This window comes from Larus michahellis, unplaced genomic scaffold (assembly GCF_964199755.1).
Source record: "Larus michahellis unplaced genomic scaffold, bLarMic1.1 SCAFFOLD_560, whole genome shotgun sequence".
Lineage (NCBI taxonomy): Eukaryota > Metazoa > Chordata > Aves > Charadriiformes > Laridae > Larus > Larus michahellis.
Window position 1 is genome coordinate 1 of NW_027436193.1, and position 19,557 is coordinate 19,557.

At 70.0% G+C, this 19,557-nt stretch overlaps 1 protein-coding gene across 1 annotated transcript; it reads left to right on the forward strand.

The window, feature by feature from the left end:
* Positions 1-4: 4 nt before the first annotated feature.
* Positions 5-19,478, forward strand: LOC141737091 (lysine-specific demethylase 6B-like; the record flags this gene model as incomplete). Its single annotated transcript, XM_074571707.1, has 11 exons — positions 5-93; positions 1,466-1,592; positions 2,861-2,966; positions 4,934-5,139; positions 9,250-9,314; positions 10,316-10,384; positions 12,484-12,632; positions 13,822-13,936; positions 14,851-15,038; positions 16,335-16,476; positions 18,679-19,478. Coding segments are annotated over 11 exons (1,602 nt in total), but the record flags the coding sequence as incomplete, so codon positions are not given.
* Between the last annotated feature and the right edge of the window lie 79 nt (positions 19,479-19,557).

Below are 19,557 nucleotides of genomic sequence, written 5' to 3' on the forward strand. Positions count from 1 at the left end.
TTTCGGCGCCTCCGAATTGGGGGAACCCCGCGGCCCCCCCTTGGCCCAGCTCACCATCCGCCACAGCGCCGCCGAGGTGGTCCGGGCCAGCAAGTGAGTGGGGGGGGGGGGGGGGATATTTGGGGGGGGGGTTATGGGGGAGTAGGGGGGTTTTGGGGGGGGTTGAGGGGGAGTTGGGAGGATTTGGGGGGGTTATGGAGGAGTTGGGGGAGAGTTAGGGGGGGTTGAGGGGGGTTTGGGGGGGTTGTGGGGGAGTTGGGGGAGATTTGGGGGGGTTTGGGAGGATTTGGGTGGGTTGGGGGGGTTTGGAGGGGTTGTGGGGGGGAGTTGGGAGGATTGGAGGGGTTTGGGGGGGTTGTGGGGGGCTTGGGGGGGAGTTGGAGGAGAGTTGGGGGGGTTTTGGGGGGGTTGAGGGGGAGTTGGGAGGATTTGGGGGGGTTAATGGGGAGTTGGGGGAAAGTTACGGGGGGTTGAGGGGGGTTTGGGGGGGTTGTGGGGGAGTTGGGGGAGATTTGGGGGGATTTGGGGGAGTTGGGGGAGTTTTGGGGGGGTTGTGGGGGGGAGTTGGGAGGATTTGGGGGGGTTATGGGGGAGTTGGGGGGGGTTGTGGGGGAGTTGGAGGAGAGTTGGGGGGGTTTTGGGGGGGTTGAGGGGGAGTTTGGAGGGGTTTGGGGGGGTTGTGGGGGGGTTATGGGGGAGTTGGGGGGGTGTGGGGAGGATTTGGGGGGTTATGGGGGGGATTTGGGGAGACTTGTGGGGGTTTGGGGCGGGTTGGGGGGGAGTTGGGGGGTTTAGGGGAGATTTGGGGGGGTTGGGGGGCAGTTGGGGGGCAGTTGGGGAGGATTTGGGGGGGTTGGGGGGCAGTTGGGGGGGGTTTAGGGAGATTTGGGGGGGTTGGAGGGGGGGGGTGTTGCACGTCCCCCAGTGTCCCCCGCTCTCCTGTGTCTCCCCACTGTCCCCCCTGTCCCCCCCCGTCCCTGTGTCCCCCCCCCGTCCCCGTGTCCCCCCATCCCCGTGTCCCCCCGTCCCTGTGTCCCCCGCTGTCCCCGTGTCCCCCCATCCCCGTGTCTCTGTGTCCCCCGCTGTCCCCACGTCCCCGTGTCCCCCCCTGTTCTTGTGTCCCCCCGCTGTCCCCGTGTCCCCCTGCTGTCCCCGCATCCCCATGTCCCCCGCTGTCCCCGTGTCCCCCCGCTGTCCCCACGTCCCCATGTCCCCCTGCTGTACCCGCGTCCCCCCGCTGTCCCCGTGTCCCCCGCTGTCCCCGCATCCCCATGTCCCCCACTGTCCCCGTGTCCCCCCGCTGTCCCCACATCCCCGCGTCCCCCCGCTGTCCCCGTCTCCCCCTGCTGTCCCCGTGTCCCCCGCTGTCCCTGTGTCCCTGTGTCCCCCCGCTGTCCCCATGTCCCCCACCATCCCCGTGTCCCCCTGTCGTCCCCGTGTGCCAGCGCCGTCCCCGTCCCCGCAGGCAGGCGCGGGTGCAGGGCCGGTTCCGGGAGTCCTACCTGTCCCCGGCGCAGTCGGTGAAGCCCCACATCGACTCCCGGGAGCAGCTGCCGCGGGACAAGCTCAACCCCCCCACGCCCAGCATCTACGTGAGTCCCCATTGGCCGCCGCCCGGACCCTCCCCCGGCCCCGATTGGCCCGCCCGCGGGGTCCCCCTCCTGCTGATTGGCTGCCGGTGGGGTCCCCCGCCAGCTGATTGGCCCGCCTGCGGGCTCCCCTCCTGCTCATTGGTCCGCCTGCGGGTTCCCTCCCCTGATTGGCTGCCGGCAGGGTCCCCTGCCAGCTGATTGGCCCACTCGCGGGGTCCTCCTCCTGCCGATTGGCCACCGGCAGGGTCCCCCGCCAGCTGATTGGCCCACCTGTGGGGACCCCTCCTCCTCATTGGTCCGCCCACAAGTTCCCCTCCCCTGATTGGCTGCCCACGGGGTCCCCCTCCTGCTGATTGGCTGCTGACAGGGTCCTCCTCCTGCTCATTGGTCCGCCTGCGGGGTTCCTTCCCCTGATTGGCTGCTGGGAGGGTCCCCCGCCAGCTGATTGGCCCGCCTGCGGGCTCCCCTCCCGCTCATTGGTCTGCCTGTGGGGTCCTCTCCCCTGATTGGCTGCCCACAGGGTCCCCCTCCTGCTGATTGGCTGCTGACAGGGTCCTGCTCCTGCTCATTGGTCCGCCTGCGGGGTCCCCTCCCTCTGATTGGCTGCCCGCGGGGTCCCCCTCCTTGCTCATTGGCCCACCCGTGGGGCTCCCCTCCCCTGATTGGCTGCCCGCGGGGTCCCCTCCCACTGATTGGTCCACTGGCAGGGTCTCCCTCCTGCTGATTGGCCCACCAGCAGGGGTCCTGGGGCATCCCCCCAGCTGATTGGCTGCCCGCGGGGTCCCCCTCCTTCTCATTGGTCCGCCAGCTGGTCCCTCTTTCTGCTGATTGGCTGCGCTCTGATTGGCTGCCGCTCGCTGCTCCCAGCCCTGATTGGCCGTCAACCGCTGCGCTGCTCTCCCCATTGGCCCTGGCTCGCTGCGCCGCCCTCTGATTGGCTGTCGGTCGACGCGCCGCCCTCCGATTGGCTCTCGGGGCGATGCTCTCCAATTGGCTTGGCGCTCAGCGCGCCGGGCCCCGATTGGCCCGGAGTCTGTGTGCCGCGCTCCGATTGGCTGTCGGTGGGCGCGCCGGGCTCCGATTGGCTGTCGGTCGGTGCGCCGCCGTGCCGCGTTCTGATTGGCCCTGGGGAGGCGCGCCGCGCTCTGATTACCCGTGGGTGGTTGCGCCGGGCTCCGATTGGCTGGGGGTGGTTGCGCCGGGTTCCGATTGGCTGCGGGTGGTTGCGGCGGGCTCTGATTGGCTGTCCCCTGTGTCCCCGCCCCCAGCTGGAGAGCAAGCGCGACGCCTTCTCCCCCGTCCTGCTCCAGTTCTGCACCGACCCCAAGAACCCCATCACCGTCATCCGGGGGCTGGCCGGATCCCTGCGCCTCAGTGAGTGACGTCACACCCTGTCACCCCCCCCCCCCCCCCACCGGGGACACCCCCCCCCACCCTGTCACCCCCCCCCCCCCCGGGACACCCCTGTCACCGCCCCCCCCCCGGGGACACACCCACCCCCCCCCCCAACACCGTCACTGGGGACTTCCCGGCGCCTCAGTGAGTGACGTCATCATGGGGACACCCCCCCCACCGGGGACACCCCCCCCCCCCCACCCTGTCACCCCCCCCCCGGGGACACCCCTGTCACCCCCCCACCCCCCCCCGCGGACACACACCCACCCCCCCCCCAACACCATCACTGGGGACTTCCCGGCACCTCAGTGAGTGACGTCATCATGGGGACACCCCCCCCACCGGGGACACCCCCCCCCCCCACCCTGTCACCCCCCCCCGGGGACACCCCTGTCACCGCCCCCCCAACCGGGGACACCCCCCCCCCCCCACCCTGTGGTGCCCCCCCCCATCCCTGTCCCCACGGGACACCCCCCACCCCGCCATGGTGGGGACCCCCCCGGCCCCACCCTGACCCCCATGTCCGTTCCCTTCCCCCCCCCCGCCCCGAACGTCCCCAGGGCCCCCCCCGACACCCCCCCCCCCGTCGCCCCCCCCCCCCAGACCTGGGGCTGTTTGACACCACGGTGCCGGTGGAGCCCCTTGTCCTTGTCCCCATGGGACCCCCCACACTGTCCCTGTCCCCATCCCTGTCCCTGTCCCCATCCCCATGGGCCCCCCCCTGTCCCTGTGGACCCCCCCTGTCCCCGGGAGCCCCCCTGACCCCCCCCATCGTGTCCCCCCCCCAGACCTGGGGCTGTTTGACAGCAAGACGCTGCTGGAGCCCCTTGTCCCTGTCCCCATCCCGGTCCCCATCCCCACGGGCCCCCCCTATCCCTACGGGGCCCCCCCCCCATCCCCGGGGGCCCCCCCGACCCCCCCTCGTCCCCCCCCCCCCAGACCTGGGGCTGTTTGACACCACGGTGCTGGTGGAGCCCCTTGTCCCTGTCCCCGTGGGACCCCCCACCCTGTCCCTGTCCCCATCCCTGTCCCTGTCCCCATCCCCATGGGCCCCCCCCGTCCCTGTGGACCCCCCCCGTCCCCGGGAGCCCCCCCGACCCCCCCCTCGTCCCCCCCCCCCCCCAGACCTGGGGCTGTTTGACAGCAACATGCTGTTGGAGCCCCTTGTCCCTGTCCCTGTCCCCATCCCCATGGGCCCCCCCTATCCCTACGGGCCCCCCCCCGTCCCCGGGGGCCCCCCCCTCCCCCCCCCCTCCCCGTCGTACCCCCCCCCCCCCCAGACCTGGGGCTGTTTGACACCACGGTGCTGGTGGAGCCCCTTGTCCCTGTCCCCGTGGGACCCCCCACACTGTCCCTGTCCCCATCCCCATGGGCCCCCCCTGTCCCTGTGGACCCCCCCCCATCCCCGGGAGCCCCCCGACCCCCCCTCGTCTCCCCCCCCCCCAGACCTGGGGCTGTTTGACAGCAAGATGCTGCTGGAGCCCCTTGTCCCTGTCCCCATGGGACCCCCCACCCTCTCCGTGTCCCCATCCCTGTCCCTGTCCCCATCCCCGGGGGCCCCCCCTGACCCCCCCCATCGTGTCCCCCCCCCAGACCTGGGGCTGTTTGACACCACGGTGCTGGTGGAGCCCCTTGTCCCTGTCCCCGTGGGACCCCCCACACTGTCCCTGTCCCCATCCCCGTCCCTGTCCCCATCCCCATGGGCCCCCCCCGTCCCTGTGGACCCCCCCCGTCCCCGGGAGCCCCCCCTGACCCCCCCCTCGTCCCCCCCCCAGACCTGGGGCTGTTTGACACCACGGTGCCGGTGGAGCCCCTTGTCCCTGTCCCCATGGGACCCCCCACCTTGTCCCTGTCCCCATCCCCATGGGCCCCCCCCGTCCCTGTGGACCCCCCCCCATCCCCGGGAGCCCCCCCTGACCCCCCCCATCGTGTCGTCCCCCCCCCAGACCTGGGGCTGTTCAGCACCAAGACGCTGGTGGAGGCCAGCGGGGAGCACGCCGTGGAGGTCCGCACCCAGGTGCAGCAGCCCTCGGACCAGAACTGGGACCTGTCGGGCACCCGCCAGGTCTGGCCCTGCGAGAGCAGCCGCTCCCACACCACCATCGCCAAGTACGCCCAGTACCAGGCCTCCTCCTTCCAGGAGTCCCTGCAGGTCAGCGGGGGGGGTCACGGGGACGGGGGGGGACAGGGGGACACTGGGGACACTGGGGACACTGGGGGACATTGGGGACATGGGGGACATGGGGGGAATAGGGGACACGGGGACATGAGAGCGGCCACCCCCACACCACCATCGCCAAGTACGCCCAGTACCAGGCCTCCTCCTTCCAGGAGTCCCTGCAGGTCAGAGGGGGGGCCATGGGGACGGGGGGGGGACAGGGGGACACTGGGGGACATGGGGACACTGGGGGACATGGGGGAATAGGGGACACAGGAGCGGCCGCCCCCACGCCACCATCATCGTGTGTGTGCTGGGTCCAGGCCTCCTCCTTCCAGGAGTCCCTGCAGGTCAGAGGGGGGGTCACGGGGACGGGGGGGGGACAGGGGGACACTGGGGACACTGGGGGACACTGGGGGACATTGGGGGAATAGGGGACATGGGGACACGAGAGCGGCCACCCCCACACCACCAACGCCAAGTACACCCAGTACCAGGCCTCCTCCTTCCAGGAGTCCCTGCAGGTCAGAGGGGGGGTCACGGGGACGGGGGGGGGACAGGGGGACACTGGGGGACATGGGGGACATTGGGGACATGGGGGACATGGGGGGAATAGGGGACACGGGGACACGAGAGCGGCCACCCCCACGCCACCATCGTCATGTGTGTGCTGGGTCCAGGCCTCCTCCTTCCAGGAGTCCCTGCAGGTCAGAGGGGGGGTCACGGGGACGGGGGGGGGACAGGGGGACACTGGGGGACATGGGGGACATGGGGGACATGGGGGAATAGGGGACACGGGGACATGAGAGCGGCTGCCCCCACGCCACCATTGTCATGTGTGTGCTGGGTCCAGGCCTCCTCCTTCCAGGAGTCCCTGCAGGTCAGCGGGGGGGGTCACGGGGACGGGGGGGGGACAGGGGGACACTGGGGACACTGGGGGACATTGGGGACATGGGGGACATGGGGGGAATAGGGGACACGGGGACACGAGAGCGGCTGCCCCCACGCCACCATTGTCATGTGTGTGCTGGGTCCAGGCCTCCTCCTTCCAGGAGTCCCTGCAGGTCAGAGGGGGGGTCACGGGGACGGGGGGGGGACAGGGGGACACTGGGGACACTGGGGGACATGGGGGACATGGGGGACATGGGGGAATAGGGGACACGGGGACACGAGAGCGGCCGCCCCCACGCCACCATCGTCATGTGTGTGCTGGGTCCAGGCCTCCTCCTTCCAGGAATCCCTGCAGGTCAGAGGGGGGGCCACGGGGACGGGGGGGGGACAGGGGGACACTGGGGGACATGGGGGACATGGGGGACATGGGGGAATAGGGGACACGGGGACACGAGAGCGGCCACCCCCACACCACCATCGCCAAGTACACCCAGTACCAGGCCTCCTCCTTCCAGGAGTCCCTGCAGGTCAGAGGGGGGGCCACGGGGACGGGGGGGGACAGGGGGACACTGGGGGACACTGGGGACATGGGGGGAATAGGGGACATGGGGACATGAGAGCGGCTGCCCCCACGCCACCATTGTCATGTGTGTGCTGGGTCCAGGCCTCCTCCTTCCAGGAATCCCTGCAGGTCAGAGGGGGGGTCACGGGGATGGGGGGGGGACAGGGGGACACTGGGGGACACTGGGGACACTGGGGGACATTGGGGACATGGGGGACATTGGGGGAATAGGGGACACGGGGACACGAGAGCGGCCGCCCCCACACCACCATCGCCAAGTACACCCAGTACCAGGTCTCCTCCTTCCAGGAGTCCCTGCAGGTCAGAGGGGGGGGTCACGGGGACGGGGGGGGACAGGGGGACACTGGGGACAGTGGGGGACATGGGGACACTGGGGGACACTGGGGGACATTGGGGGAATAGGGGACGTGGGGACACTGGGGGACATGGGGACATGGGGCGACACGGGGACATGGAGGGGGTCAGGGGACACTGGGGGGACTTGGGGACACGGGGGGGACAGGGGACACGGGAAGGTCAGGGGACACTGGGGGGACATGGGGACACTGGGGGGACAGGGGACACTGGGGGGACATGGGGACATGGGGGGGTCAGGGGACACGGGTGGGTCAGGGGACACTGGGGGGACATGGGGACACTGGGGGGACAGGGAACACAGGGGGGTCAGGGGACACTGGGGGGTCAGGGGACACGAGGGGGACATGGGGACACGGGGGGGTCAGGGGACACTGGAGGGGTCAGGGGACACTGGGGGGACATGGGGGGGACAGGGGACACTGGGGGGGTCAGGGGACATGGGGGGGACATGGGGACACGGGGGGGTCAGGGGACACGGGGGGGACATGGGGACATGGGGGGGACAGGGGACATGGGGACAGGGGACACCGGGTGTGCAGGGGCTGGGGGGGGACGGGGGGGACAGGGGACATGGGGGACGGGGGACACGGGAGAGGACACGGCCCGCGCAGGAGCTGGTGGCACTTGGGGACAATACAGGGGTGGCAGCGGGGACATGGGGACGGCGCAGGGGGGAAGGTGCCACGTCAATGTCCTGTCCTGCCCGGGGGGTCCTGGGTGTCCCCTCCTGTCCCTGCAGTGTCCCCAGGGTGTCCCCAGGGTGTCCCCAAGGTGTCCCCGTGGTGTCCCCAAGGTGTCCCCGAGGTGTCCCCCAGGTGTCCCCCAGGTGTCCCCTCATGTCCCCAGGTGTCCTCGGGGTGTCCCCTCATGTCCCTTGGGGGGGGGGAACATCCGAGATGTCCCCTGGTGTCCCTGAGGTGTCCCCAGGGTGTCTCCGGTTGTCCCCGAAGTGTCCCCGAGGTGTCCCGAGGTGTCCCCCGGTGTCTCCGGGTGTCCCTGGGGTGTCCCCGGGTGTCCCCGGGGTGTCCCCAGGTGTCCCCCGGTGTCCGTGGGGTGTCCCCGGGTGTCCCTGGGTGTCCCCGAGGTGTCCCTGGGGTGTCCCCGAGGTGTCCCCGGGCGTTGCCGAGGTGTCCCTGGGGTGTCCCTGGGGTGTCCCCGGGTGTCCCCGAGGTGTCCCTGGGGTGTCCTGAGGTGTCCCCGGGTGTCCCCAGGTGTCCCCCGGTGTCCCTGGGATGTCCCCGAGGTGTCCCCGAGGTGTCCCCGGGCGTCGCCGAGGTGTCCCTGGGGTGTCCTGAGGTGTCCCCTAGTGTCCCCGAGGTGTCCCCGAGGTGTCCCCGAGGTGTCCCTGGGGTGTCCCCAGGTGTCCCCCAGTGTCCCCAGGTGTCCCCGAGGTGTCCCCGAGGTGTCCCCGAGGTGTCCCTGGGGTGTCCCCAGGTGACCCCCAGTGTCCCCAGGTGTCCCCGAGGTGTCCCCGGGGTGTCCCCAGGTGTCCCCCGGTGTCCGTGGGGTGTCCCCGGGTGTCCCCGGGTGTCCCTGGGTGTCCCCGAGGTGTCCCTGGGGTGTCCCCCGGTGTCCCTGGGATGTCCCCGAGGTGTCCCCGAGGTGTCCCTGGGCGTCGCCGAGGTGTCCCTGGGGTGTCCCTGGGGTGTCCCCGGGTGTCCCCGAGGTGTCCCTGGGGTGTCCTGAGGTGTCCCCTAGTGTCCCCGGGTGTCCCCGAGGTGTCCCCGAGGTGTCCCTGGGGTGTCCCCAGGTGTCCCCCAGTGTCCCCAGGTGTCCCCGAGGTGTCCCCCGGTGTCCCTGGGGTGTCCCTGGGTGTCCCCGAGGTGTCCCTGGGGTGTCCTGTGGTGTCCCTGGGTGTCCTCGAGGTGTCCCCGAGGTGTCCCCGGGTGTCCCCGGGTGTCCCCTGGTGTCCCTGAGGTGTCCCTGGGGTGTCCCCAGGTGTCCCCCAGTGTCCCCCAGTGTCCCCGGGTGTCCCCGAGGTGTCCCCAGGTGTCCCCCGGTGTCCCTGGGGTGTCCCTGGGTGTCCCTGGGTGTCCCCGAGGTGTCCCTGGGGTGTCCCCGGGTGTCCCCGGGTGTCCTCGAGGTGTCCCCGAGGTGTCCCCAGGTGTCCCCCGGTGTCCCTGGGTGTCCTCGAGGTGTCCCCGGGGTGTCCCCCGGTGTCCCTGGGGTGTCCCCGGGTGTCCCTGGGTGTCCCCGAGGTGTCCCTGGGGTGTCCCCAGGTGTCCCCGGGTGTCCCGGGTGTCCCGCGGGGCGCTGAGGTGACGTCCCCGCAGGAGGACAAGGACAGCGAGGACGAGGAGGCGGAGGAGCCCGACAGCACCACCGAGACCCCCCCCAGGTAGGGCCCCCCCCCGCGGCCCCTCTTGGGGACACCCCGCGGGGGGACGTGTCACCTCCCCCCCCCCCCGCAAACCTGGGGCCACTCTGGCGGGTGGGTTCTGCTGTCCCCAGGGGGTCCCTGTGTCCCCAGGGTGTCCCCAAGGTGTCCCCAAGGTGTCCCCGGGGGGTCCCTGTGTCACTAGAGGGGGTCCTGGTGTCCCCAGGGTGTCCCCAAGGTGTCCCCGGGGGGTCCCTGTGTCACTAGAGGGGGTCTCTGTGTCCCCAGGGTGTCCCCAAGGTGTCCTCAGAGCGTCCCTGTGTCACTAGAGGGGGTCTCTGTGTCCCTGGGGTGTCCCCAAGGTGTCCCCGGGGGGTCCCTGTGTCACTAGAGGGGGTCTCTGTGTCCCTGGGGTGTCCCCAAGGTGTCCCCAGGGGGTCCCTGTGTCACTAGAGGGGGTCTCTGTGTCCCTGCGGTGTCCCCAAGGTGTCCCCGTGTAACCGCAGGGGGTCCCTGTGTCGCTGGGAGGGGGGTCCCGCTGTCCCCAGGGTGCCCCCAGGGTGTCCCCAAGGTGTCCTCAGAGTGTCCCCGTGTCACCAGAGGGGATCCCGGTGTCCCCAGGGTGTCCCCAGCCTGTCCCTGTGCCACTGGGGGGGATCATCATGTCCCCGGGGTGCCTTAGGGATGTCCCAGTGTCCCCAGGGGGGCCCGTGTCACTGCGGGGGGGGGTGTCCCTGTGTCCCCAGGGGGGTCCCGGTGTCCCCAGGGGGTCCCTGTGTCCTTGGGGGGGGGGGTCCCGGTGACCCCAGGGGGTCCTTGGGGGGGGTCCCGGGGTCCCCCGGGGGTCCCTGTGTCACCGGGGGTTGTCCCCAGAGCCCTGAGGTGTCCCTGGGGGGTGCCCCCCGTCTCCCCGCACCGGAGGGGGCACGTCACCCCCCCCCCGGGGACCCCGGCTGGGGACGCGCCGTGTCCCCCGTCCCCCCCGCCCCCTCCATGACCCGCTGTTGTCCCCCCCCCCCCAGCAACCCCGACCAGAAATCCCACCAGATCATCAAGTTCGGGACCAACATCGACCTCTCGGACGCCAAGAGGTGGGGGGGGGGGGCACCCATGGGTGGGGGGGGGCACCCATGGGTGCTGGGCTGGGGGGGTCCAGCGTGTCCCATTGGTGACACCCTCCATGGTTGACCCATCCCCATGGTTGCCGTGTCCCGTGGGGGATGCCCCCCGACTACCACGTCCCATGCGTCTACCCCATGGGTGCCAGGTCCCATGGGTGCCCCACCCCACGGGTGCCCTGCCCCACAAGTGATGTACCCCATGGGTGACACCCCCCATGGTTGACCCATCCCAATGGTTGACGTGTCCCGTGGTTGCCGCATCCCGTGGGTGATGCCCCCCGACTGCCACATCCCATGGCTCCCTCCCACGGGTGCCAGGTCCCATGGGTGCCCCACGCCATGGGTGCCCTGCCCCACGCGTGATGTGCCCCATGGGTGACACCCCCCATGGTTGACGTGTCCCATGGTTGACGTGTCCCATGGTTGACGTGTCCCATGGTTGCCGCGTCCCATGGGTGATGCCCCCCGACTACCACATCCCATGGCTCCCTCCCACGGGTGCCAGGTCCCATGGGTGCCCCACGCCATGGGTGCCCTGCCCCATGCGTGATGTGCCCCATGGGTGACACTCCCCATGGTTGACCCATCCCATGGTTGACCCATCCCCATGGTTGACGTGTCCCATGGTTGCCACGTCCCGTGGGTGATGCCCCCCGACTGCCACATCCCATGGCTCCCTCCCACGGGTGCCAGGTCCCATGGGTGCCCCACACCATGGGTGCCCCACCCCACGGGTGCCCTGCCCCACAAGTGATGTGCCCCATGGGTAACACCCCCCATGGTTGACCCATCCCCATGGTTGACCCATCCCAATGGTTGACGTGTCCCATGGTTGCCACGTCCCGTGGGTGATGCCCCCCGACTACCACGTCCCATGCGTCTACCCCATGGGTGCCAGGTCCCATGGGTGCCCCACGCCATGGGTGCCCCACGCCATGGGTGCCCTGCCCCATGCATGACGTGCCCCACGCATGATGTGCCCCATGGGTGACACCCCCCATGGTTGACCCATCCCCATGGTTGCCGCGTCCCGTGGGTGATGCCCCCCGACTACCACATCCCATGGCTCCCTCCCACGGGTGCCAGGTCCCATGGGTGCCCCACACCATGGGTGCCCCACGCCATGGGTGCCCTGCCCCATGCGTGACGTGCCCCATGGGTGACACCCCCCATGGTTGACCCATCCCATGGTTGACCCATCCCAATGGTTGACGTGTCCCATGGTTGCCACGTCCCGTGGGTGATGCCCCCCGACTACCACGTCCCATGCGTCTACCCCATGGGTGCCAGGTCCCATGGGTGCCCCATGCCATGGGTGCCCCACGCCATGGGTGCCCTGCCCCATGCATGACGTGCCCCACGCATGATGTGCCCCATGGGTGACACCCCCCATGGTTGACGTGTCCCATGGTTGCCGTGTCCCGTGGGTGATGCCCCCCGACTACCACATCCCATGGCTCCCTCCCACGGGTGCCAGGTCCCATGGGTGCCCCACGCCATGGGTCCCCTGCCCCACGCGTGACGTGCCCCATGGGTGACACTCCCTATGGTTGACCCATCCCATGGTTGACCCATCCCCATGGTTGACGTGTCCCATGGTTGCCGCGTCCCGTGGGTGATGCCCCCCGACTGCCACATCCCATGGCTCCCTCCCACGGGTGCCAGGTCCCATGGGTGCCCCACGCCATGGGTGCCCCACCCCACGGGTGCCCTGCCCCACGCGTGATGTGCCCCATGGGTAACACCCCCCATGGTTGACCCATCCCATGGTTGACGTGTCCCATGGTTGCCGCGTCCTGTGAGTGATGTCCCCCGACTACCACATCCCATGGCTCCCTCCCACGGGTGCCAGGTCCCATGGGTGCCCCACGCCATGGGTGCCCTGCCCCATGCGTGATGTGCCCCATGGGTGACACCCCCCATGGTTGACGTGTCCCATGGTTGCCGTGTCCTGTGGGTGATGCCCCCCGACTGCCACATCCCATGGCTCCCTCCCACGGGTGCCAGGTCCCATGGGTGCCCCACACCATGGGTGCCCTGCCCCATTGCTGCCCCCCCGCCCCCGGCAGGTGGAAGCCGCAGCTGCAGGAGCTGCTGAAGCTGCCGGCCTTCATGCGGGTCTCGTCCACGGGGAACATGCTGAGCCACGTGGGTCACACCATCCTGGGCATGAACACCGTCCAGCTCTACATGAAGGTGCCCGGCAGCCGCACGCCCGGTGAGCGGGGACACCGGGGGACACCGGGGGACACCGGGGGGTGGGGGGGGACACACATCGCTGGGGACACCGCAGGGGACACGGGTGGCTGGGGCCGGAGCGGGGGGGACACGACACACACCATGCTGAGCCCGGCCGTTGCGGTGTCACCACCCTCCAGCCTTGGGGGGGGGGCACACGGCCGGTCGGAGGGGACACAGAGGGGGTGGCATCACTGGTGACATCGTGGGGGACAGCAGGGGGGTGACATCAGTGGGGACACAAGTTGGGGGGGGGGGGGACACACCGCACTAAGTCCACCCGTCGGGGTGTCACCACCCTCCGGGCTTGTGATATGGGGGGGGTGCCGTGGGGGTGACAATGACATTGGGGGGGGGTGACAGTGATGTGGGGGGTGCTATGGGGGTGACAATGACATTGGAGGGGGGGTGACAGTGATGTGGGGGTGCCGTGGGGGTGACAATGACATGGGGGGGGGTGACAATGACATTCGGGGGGTGACAGTGATGTGGGGGGTGCCGTGGGGGTGACAATGACATGGGGGGGGTGACAATGACATTGGGGGGGGTGACAGTGATGTGGGGGTGCCGTGGGGGTGACAATGACATTGGGGGGGGGGTGACAGTGATATGGGGGGTGCCGTGGGGGTGACAATGACATGGGGGGGGGGGTGACAGTGATGTGGGGGTGCTGTGGGGGTGACAATGACATTGGGGGGGTGACAGTGATATGGGGGGTGCCGTGGGGGTGACAATGACATGGGGGGGGTGACAATGACATGGGGGGGGTGACAATGACATTGGGGGGGGTGACAGTGATGTGGGGGTGCCGTGGGGGTGACAATGACATTGCGGGGGGGTGACAGTGATGTGGGGGGTGCCGTGGTGGGTGACGGAGGGGGTGACGTGGGGGTGACGTGGGGCTGACAGTGCTGTGGGGGGGGGTGACATGGGGGATGGCGCTGACACGAGGGGGGGTGACATAGGGGGTGGCGTGGGGGTGTTGGGGGGGGTGTGACATGGTGGGCGACGATGACATTGACACGGGGGTGATGTTGGGGGGGGGGGTTGCTGTGGGGGGTGACGATGACGTGGTGGATGTGAAGGGGGGGGTGGGGTGTGGGTGACGGTGACGTGGGGGGGTGACGCCTCGGGGGGGGGTGTGTGTGTGTGTGTCACCGTCCCCGCAGGCCACCAGGAGAACAACAACTTCTGCTCCGTCAACATCAACATCGGCCCCGGGGACTGCGAGTGGTTCGCGGTGCACGAGCATTACTGGGAGACCATCTCCGCCTTCTGCGACAAGTGAGGGCGGGGCGGGGCGGGGCGGGGCGTGGTCAGGGAGGGCGTGGTTCGGGAGGGGGCGTGGCCCCACCCCCGGGGGCGTGGTCTGGGCTGAAGGGCCCCGGGGCTAACGGGGACCCCGGGGGCAGCGCTGCCCTGGGGAGGTGGGGGGGGGGGGGGGGGGTGGGGAGCCGAGGCCTCTGCGACGGAGGGGGCGTGGCTGGGCGTGGTCAGGCGGGGCGTGGGGCTAAGGGCGGGGCAAGAGGGCGATGTTGGGGGGGGGGCGGGGCCAGTTTGGGCGTGGTCGCTCGGCCGGGCGTGGTCGCTAATGGGCAGGGGAGGGGGCGTGGCTAAGGGCAGAGCGGGGGGGCGGGCGTGGCCACCGAAAGGGCGTGGCTACAATGGGGGCGGAGCCGGGGCACCCTCCGGCCACCCGAGGGGGCGTGGCCAAGGAATGGGCGGGGCCAGCAGATAACCTGGTCCCACCCCCTGCAGCAGCCCCCCCCCCCGAGGCGGGGGGGCGTGGTCAAGTCGTGGGCGGGGCCAGAGCAGACAAGGGGCTGGTGGGGGGGGCGTGGCCTGTTCTGACCCCGCCCCCTCCGGCAGCCACCGAGGGGGCGTGGCTAAATCATGGGGGCGTGGGCCAGAGCAGCGGGGGGGTGGGAGTGGCTTGGGGTGGACGGAGCTTAAACGGGGGGGGGGGGGAGTGGGCGGGGCTTGTCCTGACCCCGCCCCCCCTTCGGTGGCCACTCGGGGGGGCGTGGTCAAGTCCTGGGGGCGTGGCCAGAGGCAGCAGAACCGGGGGGGGGGGGGGGGGGGGGGGGATTGGGGTGGGCACGGCCAGCGGTGGGTGGGCTTGGCGTGGGCGTGGTCGGGGGGGTGGGTGGGCGTGTCCCATCCTGACCCCCCCCCCCCCCCCCCCCCCCCGGCGGCAGGCACGGCGTGGACTACCTGACGGGCTCGTGGTGGCCCATCCTGGAGGACCTGTATCGCTCCAACATCCCCGTCTACCGCTTCGTCCAGCGCCCCGGGGACCTGGTGTGGATCAACGCCGGCACCGTCCACTGGGTGCAGGCCACCGGCTGGTGCAACAACATCGCCTGGAACGTCGGGCCCCTCACCGGTGCGCGGGGGGGGGGGGGGGGGACGGGGGGACACAGCTGGGGGGGAGACAGGGACAGGGTGGGGACATGGCGGGGACACACACACGGCAGGGACGCAAGGGGAGACGCGGCAAGGGTTTGGGGGGGACACGGAGGGGGACATGGTGGGGACATGGGGGGGAGACACGGGGGGGGCAGGGAGGGGACAGGGCAGGGATGGGGGGGGACATGGTGGGGGACACGGGGAGGACAGGGACAGGGTGGGGACATGGGGGGGACAGGGCAAGGACAAGGTGGGGACACACGGGAGGGACATGGCAGGGACGCAAGGGGAGACGCGGCAAGGGTTTGGGGGGACACGGAGGGGGACATGGTGGGGACATGGGGGGAGACACGGGGGGGACAGGGAGGGAACAGGGCAGGGATTGGGGGGGACATGGTGGGGGACACGGGGAGGACAGGGACAGGGTGGGGACATGGGGGGGGACAGGGCAAGGACAAGGTGGGGACACACGGGAGGGACATGGCAGGGACACAAGGGGAGACGCGGCAAGGGTTTGGGGGGGACACGGTGGGGACATGGGGGACATGGCGGGGGGACAGGGCAGGGATGGGGGGGGACATGGTGGGGGACACGGGGAGGACAGGGACAGGGCAAGGACAAGGTGGGGACACACGGGAGGGACATGGCAGGGACGCAAGGGGAGACGCGGCAAGGGTTTGAGGGGACATGGCAGGGACACGGAGGGGGACACGGTGGGGACATGGCGGGGACAGGGCAGGGACGGGAGACACACGGGGGGACATGGAGGGGGGGACACGGGCGGGGACACAGAGGGACGTGGCAGGGACACGGCGGGGGGGGGGGACACAGCAGGGACAGGGGGGACGTGTCGGGGACACGGTGGGGACACAAAGGGGGACACGACAGGGAGAGTGTGGGGACACGTGAGGGGACACAGCAGGGACGTGGGGGGAGACACGGCGGGGACGGGACAGGGACATGGAGGGGGACACGGGGGGGGGGACACACGGGGCGGGGGACACGGCATAGACGTGGGGAGGGGACACGGGGGGGACAGCGTGACAGTGACATGGCACGGCCATCGGGGGGGGGGGGGGACACACACGACACGTCACGGTGACGTGGGGGGGGTGTGTGTGTGACAGGAGGGGACACAGGGATGGGACCCACCACTGGGGGACCACGGTGGCGGGGGGGGGGGGGGGATGGGGAGGCCACGGTGGCCCTGACGTCCCCGTTGTCCCCGGTGTGTGTGTGTGTCCGTGTCCCCCCCCCCGGCCCCCCCCCCCAGCCTACCAGTACCAGCTGGCCCTGGAGCGCTACGAGTGGAACGAGGTGAAGAACGTCAAGTCCATCGTCCCCATGATCCACGTCTCCTGGAACGTCGCCCGCACCGTCAAGATCAGCGACCCCGACCTCTACAAGATGATCAAGTGAGCGCGGGGACACGGGGGGGACACGGGGGGGACACAGGGGGACACGCCAGGGACTGGGGGGGGGGGGTCATGCTGGGGATGGGGACATGCGGGGACATGCTGGGGACGGGGGGACACGGGGTCATGCTGGGGACAGGGACACATGAGGACACGCTGGGGACGGGGGGGGGACACGGGGACAGGATGGGGACACGTGGGGATGTGCTGGGGACAGGGACATATGGGGACAGAGGGACACGCGGGGACATGCTGGGGACGGGGGGACACGGGGACGGGATGGGGACATGTGGGGATGGGATGGGGACAGGGACATATGGGGACAGAGGGACACACGGGGACACGCTGGGGATGGGGGACACACGGGGTCATGCTGGGGACAGGGACACATGGGGACACGCTGGGGACGGGGGGACACGGGGACGTGCTGGGGACAGGGACACGCGGGGACACGCTGGGGGACGGGGGGACACGGGGACGGGATGGGGACACGTGGGGATGTGTTGGGGACAGGGACATATGGGGACAGAGGGACACGCGGGGACACGCTGGGGATGGGGGGGGACACGGGGTCAAGCGGGGACAGGGACACATGGGGACACGCTGGGGACGGGGGGACACGGGGGAGGGATGGGGACATGTGGGGATCTGTTGGGGACGGGGACATATGGGGACAGAGGACACGCGGGGACATGCTGGGGATGGGGGGGGGTCATGCTGGGGACAGGGACACATGGGGACATGCTGGGGACGGGGGGACACGGGGACGGGATGGGGACATGTGGGGATCTGTTGGGGACGGGGACATATGGGGACAGAGGGACACGCGGGGACATGCTGGGGATGGGGGGGGGTCATGCTGGGGACAGGGACACATGGGGACATGCTGGGGACGGGGGGACACGGGGACGGGATGGGGACATGTGGGGATGTGTTGGGGACAGGGACATATGGGGACAGAGGGACATGGGGGGACATGCTGGGGATGGGGGGGACACGGGGTCATGCTGGGGACAGGGACACATGGGGACACGCTGGGACGGGGGGACACGGGGACGGGATGGGGACGGGGACACATGGGGATGGGGACATGATGGGGACGGGGACACAATGGGGACAGGGACAGGCTGGGGAGGGGGACACATGGGGACACGATGGGGATGGGGACACATGGGGGACAGGGACACAGCGGGGATGGGGACACACAGGGACAGAGACACACCGGGGTTGGGGACACGATGGGGACGGGGACACAACGGGGACGGGGACATGATGGGGACGGCAACACGCCGGGGACACGCCAGGGCTGGGGACAGGCTGGGGGACACTCTGGGGATGGGGACGTGCCAGGGCCACCTCAGGCTGGGCTGGTGCCACCTCAGGATCATGATGATGCCACCTCAGGCTGGGCTGGTGCCACCTCGGGCTGGGCTGGTGGCACCTCGGGATGGGCTGGTGGCACCTCGGGATGGGTTGGTGGCACCTCGGGCTGGGCTGGTGGCACCTCAGGCTGGGCTGGTGCCACCTCGGGATGGGTTGGTGGCACCTCAGGATGGGTTGGTGCCACCTCAGCATGGGCTGGTGGCACCTCGGGCTGGGCTGGTGGCACCTCAGGATGGGTTGGTGCCACTCGGGATGGGTTGGTGGCACCTCAGGATGGGTTGGTGGCACCTCAGGCTGGGCTGGTGCCACCTCAGGATGGGTTGGTGCCACCTCGGGATGGATTGGTGGCACCTCGGGCTGGGCTGGTGCCACCTCAGGATGGGCTGGTGCCACCTCAGGATGGGCTGGTGCCACCTCGGGATGGGTTGGTGCCACCTCAGGATGGGTTGGTGCCACCTCGGGATGGATTGGTGGCACCTCGGGCTGGGCTGGTGCCACCTCAGGATGGGCTGGTGCCACCTCGGGATGGGTTGGTGCCACCTCGGGATGGGCGGGTGCCACCTCGGGATGGCTGGTGGCACCTCGGGATGGGTTGGTGCCACCTCGGGATGGGTTGGTGGCACCTCAGGATGGGCTGGTGCCACCTCGGGATGGGTTGGTGCCACCTCGGGATGGGTTGGTGGCACCTCAGGATGGGCTGGTGCCACCTCGGGCTGGGCCGATGGCACCTGGGGCCGGGGGTGGCCCGGGTCCCTCAGCCGCCCCGTGCCCGTCCCCGGGGGACGGTGGCGGTGGCTGACGGGCGCGTGGCGGTGGCAGGTACTGCCTGATGCAGTCCATCAAGCACTGCCAGGTGCAGCGCGAGAGCCTGGTCCGTGCTGGCAAGAAGATCGCCTACCAGGGCCGCGTGAAGGACGAGCCGGCCTACTACTGCAACGAGTGCGACGTGAGTCCCCGCGCAGCCACGCCTGCCTGGGGGGGGGGGGCAGGGTGGCCTTGGGGTGGCCTTGGGGGTGGCCTTGGTCATGGCCTTGGGGTGGTCTTGGTCATGGTCTTGGCAGGGCTGTGGTATGGTCTTGGTCATGGTCTTGGGCACGGCCTTGGGCATGGCCTTGGCATGGCCTTGGCATGGCCTTGGGTGGTCTTGGCCACGGCCTTGGAGTAGGTCTTGGTCATGGTCTTGGCAGGGGCCATGGTATGGTCTTGGGCACGGCCTTGGCATGGCCTTAGCGTGTTCTTGGTCATGGCCTTGGGGTGGTCTTGGTCATGGCCTTGGAGTGGGTCTTGGGCACGGCCTTGGGGTGGTCTTGGTCATAGTCTTGGTCATGGCCTTGGCATGGGCCTTGGGTGGTCTTGACCATGGCCTTGGAGTGGGTCTTGGTATGGCCTTGGCCATAGTCTTGATGTCATCTCGGCCATCGTCTTGGCCACGGCCTTGATGGAGTCTCAGCCATGGCCTTGGTGTGGTCTCGGTCATGGTCTTGGCTCTGGCCTTGGCATGGATCTGGCCAGGGTCTTGGCGTGGTTTGAGCCATGGTCTTGGCCATGACGTTGGGGTGGTCTTGGCCGTGGCCTTGATGTGGTTTTGGTGTGGTCTTGGCTGTTGTCTTGGTCATGGCCTTGGCATGGTCTTAGCTCTGGCTTTGGCATGGACCATGACCATGGTCTTGGCCGTGGCCTTGGCGTCATCTTGGTGTT